We start from the raw sequence: 12,283 nt of genomic DNA on the forward strand, positions 1-12,283 counted from the left end.
TTGCCTGTTACAGTATTTTAATACAAAACTACTTATTACAGACATGAGAAATAATTCTGTAATGGACATGACAAGCTCAGTATGTGTCAACAATGTTATCCAGTATAAAAACATTCTTAAAATCTAGGCTAAGGTTGTCCTAAAGCATGCTCCCATCAATCCAGGTCAGAATGCTTACTTGTATAAAATGAAAATATTTTAGTGATAGATATTTAAGTTTAACCTGGTAAATAATATTACACACAAAAGACACAATGACTGAATGTGAATGATATTATTCTTCACTGATTTCAGCTAAAGTTAAAACACTTTTTATTTGAAACCATTTGTGCCTTTTCCATGCAGTTTTTCTTGTTGTTTGATTGAAAGCAAATGCTTTCACAAAATCAAATGCCTGAATAAGTACTTAATGACTGATCCACTTCAATAAGATTGCACTGTGGTTTTCCTGGATTGATCACACAAGCTTCTGGAGACTTTGCCAAATGAAAGTACTTATTATAAGACATACAAACCAAACATTTCCTTAATCTACAAGATGAAACACACATGCCCACCAGTATTCTTCATGTGACTGATACCTTATAACATTCTTTAAGTTTGTAAAATAACAAAGGGCACACCAGCGTGCCAACTTGCACACACACTATGGCTAGCAATGAAAATGAGCAGAGCATTGCTGGTGCTATGTACACAAGCCATCTACATTTAGCAGTAAACATCAAGCCTGTTCTCTTTTACCTGGTCTCAAAAGGCTAATTCTTCAAAAAATCAGTAGACACACTCTTTCTTCAACTAAATTAAATGTTTAAAGAAATAATAAATTAAAAGTATTTCTATAAAATTTAGCAAGCACAATTGAGGCACTCGTAAGGAAAGCAGCTGTTGAATCTTAACAAGACTACAGGGTATTCATCCATCCCTTCAAGCATTGACTTCTTCCCAATCCCCTCTATCTCCCTCCCACTTTCTTTTTAGCAATAAACCTTTGAAGTAATCTTCCAGCTTACATGACCATTAACTTTACTCCTCTGAGGTATCAATCTTATAGTACTGGATGCAAAAACATAGTTCATAGTATGAAACACTGCTGAATGATCTGGTTCAGGCTATTAAACCTTGCTTAACTCCCATGCAATGAATGATTATTACAATCCTATTGGATGTTGGGAGAGAAAGGAAAAAAATAAATGAATAAATAAAATAATAATAATAATAATAATAAATAAATAAATAAAACAATAATGATAGAATTTAAAGCTTTTCTATCCTTTACTTTAATTAATATATATGTCTATTCATATCTGAAGAGATCCTGGGACTGATGACAGGAGCCTATACATAGTGGTCCTACAAGGCAGGTATCAGAAAGAAGGATCTCCCTGCTGCTCATCTTTAAATCCATCACCACTTTCACCTCCATCTACTGATGCAGCCCCTAAGAGGCTGGCACTCGAAGTCTTCAGACTATACCCAGATCTCTATCAGTTTTGGCTATTTTTACTCTTCTTCACAAAAGGTGAACTGACAATGGTAACTTCCCCCACCTCCTACTAGTTGGTGACAATGAAACAAACCCACACTAATACAACACAGATAACAGTCCAATGTTCTTTCATGAAGAGAGCTATGGGAGAGTCTGAGGACCACTGCTCATTACTGTGGGACAGTGGGTTTTCAGTCAGTGGAACTTGAGGCAACAATTATCATTAATGAAGAGATCCTTTCCAGCCCAAATTATATTCTTAATGTTGAAATTATCATGATAAGGTATCCTTGTCCAATCTGATGTTGGAAGCATCTTTCACAAAACTGTAAGTTGAAGCATAATGCAGTATGGCTGCCTTTAAAAATTCAAGCTCCAAAATTCACCAAATTCATCCCTTTCATTAATGTTCTTCTAGTTTATAAGCTTCACCTACCATTCCCTGCTTCCATTACCAATCAATACTATAGTATTTGTTACAATCAACAGCCATTAAATATATGAAAGAAAAACTGGAAAAAATATATATATCAACAGGGAAAATGTTTGTGAAAATAGTCACTGCACTATGAGTACCAAACATTTCCATTCATGAGCAGCTTAATCAATTACCAAAATAAAGTAATAATAGAGGGAAAAATCTTTCATTTATGTCATTTTGATTTTTCACAATAAGGGCACCATCTTTAGATGAATAATTGTGCATCCTTATTCACAAAAAATATTAATAAATAATATAAATTTCCATACTACTGTAAATATTGTAATAATGTTCCACTTCTAGACCTTGTCGAGCACACACTAGAGCACTACTGCCACAATTTGCATCAACACCATGATTGTACCATCATTCCTACAGACAGAAGAAAAGAAGGGGACAAAAAAATCATGTATACGTATATTATTTCCTTTAGGGTGGCAGCAACAGGCAGTATCACTTCCATTTGATAAAATATGCTGCAATTTTTCATAAGATAATAAAATTCTTAATGCAAGGAGTCCCTTTAACTTATACTACAGTATCACTCTTGAAATATAAATTCCTTCGTTTTTTTTTGTAGTTGCATTCCATTACTGTTTAAATGTTTAAGTGTGGAAGCAAGATATATTCCTCCTCACTAACTCGTTTTAAGAAGTTTTCCTGGCGCACTGATTACACTAGTATCTGAATCAAATCAGAATATGCACCAAATGATATACACAAGATAAGAACACATTGTTCTGCTAAATACTGCCACCTGAATGCAGCACAAGAAACTGGCACAAGTTGTATGTAACTGATGTGTGAGATGGGAGATGGCAGCAGAGTGATGAGGGATGAAGTCATTCAAACATGGGTGTAGGGTTGTTCATGATTGGCAGAAAAGTAGGAGGGATGGGCCAGAGTACTTCAGGAGTGGCATGGCCATGAGACTAAAAGGTTGTTATCAATTCACAATAACACCTCTTCACTGTATTTGTCTAAGCCACAAGTTCCCCTATATAAGATGCTTTACTTGCCTTCATAAGCAAGTTTCTTAAAAAAGAAAAAATATATATGATCACAATTAATGAAAAAAGAGAAAATTATGAAAGAAAAGCATCTTCATGTGTTGGACTCGTGAGAAATCTTTTCATCACTTCAGTAGAGGACTCTTCCCTGTCTTTGCACTTCCTGCTAAACACTTGCTCCATTGCTCACAAAGTTGCAATTGCTTGTACCCAGTTCTCCATCTGTCAAGATAAATAAATCAATCAATAAATAAAAATAGAAATTGAAGTACTATATCTACTTTTTGTGGAAAAAAAAAAAGGAATATATAAATGATGTAATACATCAAAACCATTTTCTTTGAGTTGTTCATTCCTAGTGGTTGATCTTCCATATATATATACACACACACACACACACACACACACACACACACACACACACACACACACACTTCAACGAACGGACGGCTTAGAGGACGTTCTGAAGAAAAGTGAAGTTTCGTGGATCCCAAAGAAAAAGGAAGTGCCTATTGTATTTACAGGGTGGGGGGGAAATTGCTCGTGGGGTAGTGGGAAAGTAGGGAAAGAAGAGAAGGGGAGGGATTGCTGAGGGAAATGGAAGGAAATGAGGAAGGAGAAGACTTGGCCCAGGCAGACAAACGAAATGTAAACACCAAAAAACGGCCCCCCGACCAGCTGAGTGACAACGAAATGTCTAATAAAAATGTAAAAATTAGAAGTATAGATAAGAGCAATACAGTAGAAAGTGATGAGAATATTTTCCAGGGATTTAAAGAGGGTGGGGGGGGACACAAACCCCCCCCGACTGACAAGACTAGAAGAGAAGTTCGATAAGATGATCGAGGACTGGGAGCGTAGGTTTGGTCATGTTAACAACATTGTACAGAGGGTTGAAAAATTGGAAGAACTAAAGAAGGAGAACAAAAACTTAACTAAGGAAATAGAAGACCTAAAAAGACAGTTAAAAGAAGTAAAAAAGGAGAATGAAGAGTTAAAGATGAATAATAAAGAAAACAGAGAGGGATGGAAGACAATTCAAGAAAACAGTAAAGTTGCATTTACTGACATAATCAAACAGCAAATGAGAGAACAAACTGAAGACTCAGTTATTAAAGTGATGAGACAGAAGGAGAATATAGTAAGAGACTTAGCTGATAAAAAGAAATGTATAATTATATTAGGAATGGAAGAGAAACCTAACCCAGATAGAACCTCAAGAACCAATGAGGAAAATGAAAAAGTAAGCAGTTTACTAAAATTAGTTCAGGAAGATGAACCAGAAATTATGAAGGAAATTGAGGAAAAATCAGGCTCGGAAAGTATAGTACAGATAAGACCAGACCAATTAAGATTAAATTCAGGTCACAAACGACGGCAGAGAATATCTTATCCAAAACAGGGAAACTAGCAACAAGTGAACAATATAAAAAGGTATGGATAAAGAGGGAAATGAATAAAGAGGAAAGAGAGGAAGAAAAGCAGAAAAGACTTGAAGCTAAGAAAAAAAACGAGAGCAGAACGGAGTCAGAAAAAGAGAGATTCTATTGGAGAGTAGTGAATATGAAACTAAGGCGGTTCGACATACAAGAGAAAAACAAAAGGGAAACAGAGAACACAATGGAAGTGACAGAAAACTAAGAGTGTCTTACACAAATATAGATGGATTAATAACAGGATTGAATGAGCTGAATGATTATTTGAAAGAAAAAGAACCGGACATAATGGGAATTGTAGAAACAAAATTAAAAGGACCACTACCACCCAACAGTGTAGGACATGATGCATATAATTATTGGATTAAAAACAGAGAGAAAAAGCAAGGGGGTGGAGTTATGTTCCTGACTAAGAAGGATATAAACGTGAGGGGTGTCATATATGGAAAGAATACAGTAGAGATGATTATGATAGAAGTGGAAGACAGAGATAAGAAGAGCAGAAAATTTGTGATAAATTATGTGCCTCCGAAAACAGCCTCATGGGAGGAGAGTGAACATAAAAGTATGTTAGAGGACACAAAGATAACATTAAATAAAATAATGGAAGATGGAGGAAGAATAGTTATGATGGGCGACTTTAATTGCAAAGAAATCTGCTGGGAAGAAATGACAGTAAAGGGTGGAGACGGCTCATGGGGAAACGCTCTACTTGAGATGATTACTGACCATACAATGACACAATGGATACAGGAGAACACTAGGTATAGAAATGAAGAAGAACCATCGAGACTAGACTTAATAATTACATCTGAACCTAGAATAGTGGACAAAATTGAATATAAAACACCAATAAGTAAAAGTGACCACATATTGATTGAACTGGAACTTAATGAAGAAAAATATATGAAAAGAAATGAACAATATAGAAAAGGAAGAATGATGTATGAAAAAACAAACTTTAATAAAATAAGAGAATTCTTTCAACAAGAAAACTGGGAAGAAATATACAAAGAAGAAACAACAGTGGAAGAGAAATGGAATATTTTGACAAAAATTTACAAAAAAGGAGTGGAAAAGTATGTCCCAAGACAAAAACAAGAAAAAGAATATGTAAAATGCTGGTACAACAAAAGTTGTAGGGAGTTAAAAGACAAAAGAGACAAAGCCTGGACCAGATGGAAAAAAGACAGACCTGAAAAATGGAAAATATATACCGGTTATAGAAATGAATATGTACAAATGTGCAGAGAGGAAAAGAGAAAATATGAAAAAGATGTCATAGAAAAGTGTAAAGATCAACCAAAACTATTCTACAGATTTGTAAACAATAAACTGAAAAACAAACAAGACTTGGAGAAAGTAAGACAAGGGGGAGTTGAATACACTGAGGAAATGGAAATGGCGGAAATTATGAACAAACATTTTAAATCAGTGTTTACAAGGGAGAACATGCAACCTGAAGAGATTGAATGGAAAGAGAAAGTCCCCCCTATGGAAGATATAGAAGTAACAAAGAATGAAATATTGACACACTTGAGTAATCTTGATGTCAGAAATTCGCATGGACCAGATGAAATTGCAAACTGGATTCTGAAAGAATGCAGGAATGAACTGGCAAACAAAATACATAGCATACTAAACAGTTCCTTGAAAGAAGGAAAAGTTCCAGAAGATTGGAAAAAAGCAAATATAGTACCTATATATAAAGGAGGAAATAAAGAAGAACCTACAAACTATAGACCAGTCTCTCTAACAAGTACAATAGCAAAAATTTGTGAAAGAATTATCAAAAGTAGATGGGTAAAATATTTAGAAAAAAAAACAAAGTGATAAGGGGGTACGCGACACCTGGAGGTCATTTTCTAAAATATTTAGAGTAAAGAGCTGAAACTTCTCAGTTAAATAGGTGTCCATATTGCCTACATTTTAGGTGAAGCAGAATGATGTATGTACACATGTACACATGTACACATGTACGTATACCAGTAGCGACATTTAAAAGTGCACAGCACCATAATACGTGGACCAATTTGTTTTATATTTTGGCTATGGTTAGTCAGTAGGCACACCTAGGGCCGGTCATTGAGTAATTGAACAATTTCCTTTATACTTTTGCATACAGGCATTTCAATTTTAATGTCTGGCAAAAATCGTAAAAAATAAAAAAAAATTGCTCTCGTTTCCATTATTACTCCGAACTCTTTCATCCTATTCAAAATATTCGAACGATCAGCCCTAGCAGTTACTAAAAGTAATATTCCCTGTAAGTTTGATCTAAATCTGATGTATATTAGATTTTTTATGATTAAAAAAAAGTAGAAAAATATCGAACGGAGATATGGCAACTTGAAATATGAATATATCTGTAACTTGCTTATAGTTTCACCAATTTGACTGATTTTTTCATGGCTTAATTCTTATTATATAATAAGTACAGTAAAAATTATCAACATATTTTAATTACAAGTACTTTAAATACTGAAAAACTAAAGTATAAGTATGTCACAGTAGTGACGACGCACAGACGACATCATCATATAATTTGCTTTTTTGCACCTTTGGCGGTTTCTTCATAGGAAACCTCTCTGCTGGGGGTCTTCAGGGTATCTAAATCATTGGAAAGAGGTTTATTTTCCAGTAGTGGGCGCCTTCTCTTTCCTCATCAGATTCCCCTCGCCAATCTATGTTGGTAGGGCACCCCCTCCAGCATCATATGATGTCCCTTCTTCTTTCTTCTTCCTGTATAGCCTTGATCTTTTTCCTCTTGCTTTCTTCTTTGGATTTAATCTTCCTCTTTGAATTGTTTAGTCTAATGTTGTCCTTTACCTCTGTCACCGTCACAGAGGTGCAGGTGAGGGCGGTGGTGGAGTGAGAGGTGGTGAGATCTTTAGTCGTCTTTGACTGCTTGCCATCTTTAACTGCTGTTTTTTGTCATTGTGATGTTCTTTTGTTCTTTTTGCTACCCATGATGACTGTACTAAAGAGTAATATGTACTAGCTAAAGTAATAGATTGCAATGAGAGCTCATGAGACATGCGTACTTCCCTTTTCAGAGCTAGCCGGGAACTAACGCTTAGTTTCGCACAAAGTTGGCGAAATATTCTCCCTCCACCTTCCTCCCTTCCCCTCCACAATCGTATTGGCCGTTGATACACTGGGCGAGTGTAAATTCAATCAAATTTCAACGTTATTCACTGCGCCTGAAGGTCCTAAGTGGCACGCCTCCCTCTAGTGTGGGTTGCGCCTTTAAATCTGTCCCTTTAAACCTCACCCAGGACCTTTAAATTGCGCGCGGCTGGAAAATTATTTGTCGGGATTTATTTCTAAGTGGTATACGAACATTTTGAACACAGTTTTGAAAAATGCCATATCTTGACCAAATTCACCCCCCCAGGTGTCGCGTACCCTCTTAAATCCAAGGCAATTTGGATTCAGACAAGGACGATCATGCGTCACCAATTTAATATGTTTCTATTCAAGGCTAATAGATATAATACAAGAAAGAGATGGATGGGCGGACTGTGCATTTCTAGACCTAAAGAAAGCTTTTGACAAAGTACCACATAAAAAGTTGCTTAAGAAATTAGAAACTGAAGATATTACAACAGGAAGAACAAAAACATAAACTTTATAGGATGGGGGATTTAAATTTTTGCGACCATTTTTCACAACCATTTGTTTGATGGTTGCGATGTGTACCAAATCAACAAGTTCCTCTTCTTTGTTGATGAGGTGTGAGGTGAGGGTGAGTGGTGTGGCATGGGTGGAGGAGGTGTAAGGTGGGCATGGCTAGTAAATACTTGTGGAGTGCTGGGTGCAGCTGTGCTGCTTTTCCCCTCTTCCTTTTTCCTTCTTGGTTCTATTTCAGGCACTCATGGGCCCTCTCTACATTCTGCCACTTCACTTTCTTGTTTCTTGTTAATTTTTCCATGATCACAGCAACAATACAGAGAGAGGAATCAATATTGTTGCATACGGTGAGAGCAGCAGGAGCAATGTCACCTTACTTTGACATTTTCAAGAGTACTGGTGCCCTGTCCACTGTCTTTGTGGGGGTATGCTGGTGGGAGGAGTTGCCAAATATCTCCATAAACACAATTCTGTAGCAAAAAATGAAATAGCTATAGAAATGTTGATGCTATTTCAATATACAGAATATTTTTTATGCAATGGGGTTGCCAGAGGTTACCAATATTTTATTTATTTTATGCTGTATAAAAAAAAATAGAAACGAAATACAGTTGTATAACTTTGTATGAGTGTTGCCCCCTCAGAGATTCTTTTGAAATGTTTACCTAAAATTTGCTCATATACAAGAATTTTTCAAATGATGGTGGCAACACTCATACAAAGTTATACAACTGTATTTTGTTTCTATTCTTTTATACAGCATAAAATACATAAAATATTGGCAACCTCTGGCAACCCCATTGCATAAAAAACATTCTGTATATTAAAATAGCATCAACATTTCTATAGCTATTTCGTTTTTTTGCTACAGAATTGTGTTATGGAGATATTTGGCAACTCCTCCCACCAGCATACCCCACAAAGACAGTGGACAGGGCATCAGTACTCTTGAAAAGGTCAAAGTAAGGTGACGTCACTCCTGGCACTCTCACTGTACAGGAATACCTCATTATATGACCGACTGCTATAAAGTAGGTCAAACAAATGTTGGGTGTATGTGAAAGCCCCAGGCAAAAATTGAGGAGGGGGTTGACAGAGTCCATGCATACAACCCCCCTATTACATGTAAAACCCACCTCAATATACAAATTTTCACATTGTGACCAGTCAGCTGGGAACACAACTTGGTTGTATAGTGAGGTATTCCTATATGCAACAATTTTGATTCCTCTCTCTGTATTGTTGCTGTGATCATGGAAAAATTAACAAGAAACAAGAAAGTGAAGTGGCAGAATGTAGAGAGGGCCCATGAGTGCCTGAAATAGAACCAAGAAGGAAAAAGGAAGAGGAGAAAAGCAGCACAGCTGCACCCAGCACTCCACAAGTATTTACTAGCCATGCCCACCTTACACCTCCTCCACCCATGCCACATCACTCACCCTCACCTCACACCTCATCAACAAAGAAGAGGAACTTGTTGATTTGGTATACATCGCAACCATCAAACAAATGGTTGTAAAAAATGGTCGCAAAAATTTAAATCCCCCATCCTAAAAAGTTTATGTTTTTGTTCTTCCTGTCGTACTATCTTCGATTGTTCTTTATGGGTTTTTGTCATTTTTGTTTTATTTGAAAGAAAACATCATGCTCTTTATATTCTACAGTAAAAATTAAAAGAAATATGAATTTAAAAAAATATTTATGAAACCTGAATTTTGCAGTATTTTTTAATTATTCAGAGAAACAAATTAATAAAAAATCAGTGGTAGTTTGATAAAATGTATTCAATAATTGTTGTTCCTCAGACTCTAAGCTTTCATTTCATACCAAGCTGAATGATGTGGAAGGATTTTCCATTCAGTAATTAGAGCTTCAGTAGAGCTCACTGTATCTTCACTAAATCATTACTATGCCTTATATATACAGCCACTATCCGAGTTACGACCTAGATAGGTTCTGACCAACCAATTGTAAGTCGGATTGGTCGTAAGTCGGATCCTATTCAAAATGACTGACACGAGGGTTCTACTCTAGGATACATGATATCAATCTGTTGCAGTTTTAAGTAACTTTTTCTATTGAATACTATTATATACAAGCTGTTTACTGTTTATTTTTCAATGTTTTTTAGTTTCATTTTTATAAAAAAAAAAATTATAATTTTTTTAATGTTTTAATACTGTACTGTATTTCAGTATATATAAGTATGCAGTTACTGTATGTATATACTATACCTGTATACACACACACACACACTTTCGTCGGATGGACGGCGAGGATTAGAGTTCTGAAGAAAAAGTGAAATTTTCGTGGACCTCAACGCATAGGAAGTACCTATTGTATTTACAGGGAAGGGGATAGCTCGTGGTGTTGTGGGAAAGTGAGGAAAAAGGAGAAGGGGAGGGATTACTGAGGGAAATTGAAGGAAATGAGGAAGGGGAGGACTTGGTCCAGGAGGCCAGGTGTCCTGTAAACAAACGAAGGACCGATGATTTTGGTGATGGGATTAACAAAAATGTAAAGATTAGAAGTATAGATAAGAGCAGCACAATGGAAGGTGAGGATAATAATTTCCAGGGATTTAATGAGGGGGGGGGGATACCAACCTCCCCCGATTAGCAAGACTAGAGGAAAAACTTGAACAAATGACCTAACATTGGGAGATTAGGTTCGGTAATATAGCAAAGATTGTGCAGAGAGTTGAAAAATTGGAAGAACTAGAGAAGGCGAACAAAAACTTAACTAATGAAATAGAAGAATTAAAAAAACAGTTAAAAGAAGTAAAAGAGGGGTAATGAAGAATTAAAGAGGAATAATAAAGACAACAAAGAGGCCATAGCAAAAGAAGCACAGGGTTGGAAAAAAATCCAAGAAAACAGTAAAGTTGCATTTACGGACATAATTAAACAGCAAATGAAAGAACAAGCTGAAGACTCAGTTATTAAAGTGATGAGACAGAAGGAGAATATAGTAAGAGCTAATCCCTCTGAAACTAATACACTCACACTTGTCCCCTTTTCCCTTGTAAAGTGGAATTATACAGGCACTCCTCCAGTCCTCCGGCACACTAACCTCTCTCCAGCAAACATTAAATAGCCTCACCAGCCAGTCCACCATCACTGTACCTCCTTTTTTCAGACATTCTGCATGGCATCCATCCAGTCCAGGTGCCTTACCTGCTTTCATCATCTTAACCCCTTCTATACGGTGCCGCACACGTAGGCGTCATGAGGAGCAAGTGGATTCGCGATGCTGCCATATCGGCGTCTTGATTATATTTATTGTAGTCGCCCCTATGTTTTTACATTCTCCCAAATATGCCCTGAATCCCATTCTCTGTGGTTTTCAAAATTCGCAGGTGAAAGAGAGAACGATCGATATAAGCGGTGACTATATTTTATGATGCGAGTATTATTACGACACATCGTACGGCTGGCATTGGCTGCTGCCCGCGAGATTTAAGTCCCGTAGTGAAGTGGTTAACAACTGCCTTCACTTCATCCTTCCTTATTTCTCCTCCATTTTCCTCACTCACCACTCTCATTTTCTTAGCATTTCCCAATGCTGCTATCTTTCCCTCCCTATCCTCCTTCACATTTAGCAACTCCCTAAAATATTCTGCCCATCTTCCCCTTACTGCCTTCTCTTCCATTATCATCTCTCTATCTGCACCTTTTACCTTTTCTTCTGTACTTGATTCGCCTCCTCTTCCTCTCTTAATTTCTTTCCAAAACATCTTTTTATTACTTTCAAAATTTTCTGACATACTCTTACCCCATTTCACATCTGCTCTCCTCTTTGCCTCCTTTACCTTTTGCTTTACTTCTCTTTTCTTTTCTTTGTACCTCTCATAAGACTCCCTCGTCCTATTTTGTAACCAATCTGTGAAAGCTCGCTTCTTCTCTTCTACAGCCTTCTTTATTTCCTCATCCCACCATTCACTACCCTTCCTTCTATTTCCTCCTGTCCTTCTTGTTTCACACACCATCTTTGTACACTTTGTGACTCCCTCCTTGAACCATCCCCATTCCTCCTCCACACCTAGCTCTACTCTATCCTTCACTCCCTTCCACTCCCCCTTCAGCTTCTTTTTGTACTCCTTCTCCTTTTCCTTTTCATTTAAAGAGTTCACTCTAAGCACCTCCCTAGCTTTTGTCCCTTTCCTCTTTCTCCATCTATCCTCCACTCTCAACTTACCTTCCACCAAAAAATAGATATTTGAAAATTTAATATCACC

General features: G+C 36.7%; 1 protein-coding gene across 2 annotated transcripts in view; it reads right to left on the reverse strand.

Annotated features, from left to right (window-relative positions):
* LOC143038543 (WD repeat-containing protein 26-like) overlaps positions 1 to 12,283 on the reverse strand; it is a 247,253-nt gene continuing 234,970 nt past the window's right edge. For both annotated transcript variants that reach the window (XM_076207869.1, XM_076207870.1), the window contains exon 11: positions 1 to 3,199. In XM_076207869.1, coding sequence (XP_076063984.1) covers positions 3,144 to 3,199 — 56 coding nt within the window. In that variant the 3' untranslated portion in view covers positions 1 to 3,143. The remainder of the gene's footprint in view (positions 3,200 to 12,283) is intronic.

This window comes from Oratosquilla oratoria, chromosome 24, assembly GCF_046742065.1.
Source record: "Oratosquilla oratoria isolate Oo_2021 chromosome 24, ASM4674206v1, whole genome shotgun sequence".
Taxonomy (NCBI): Eukaryota; Metazoa; Arthropoda; class Malacostraca; order Stomatopoda; family Squillidae; genus Oratosquilla; species Oratosquilla oratoria.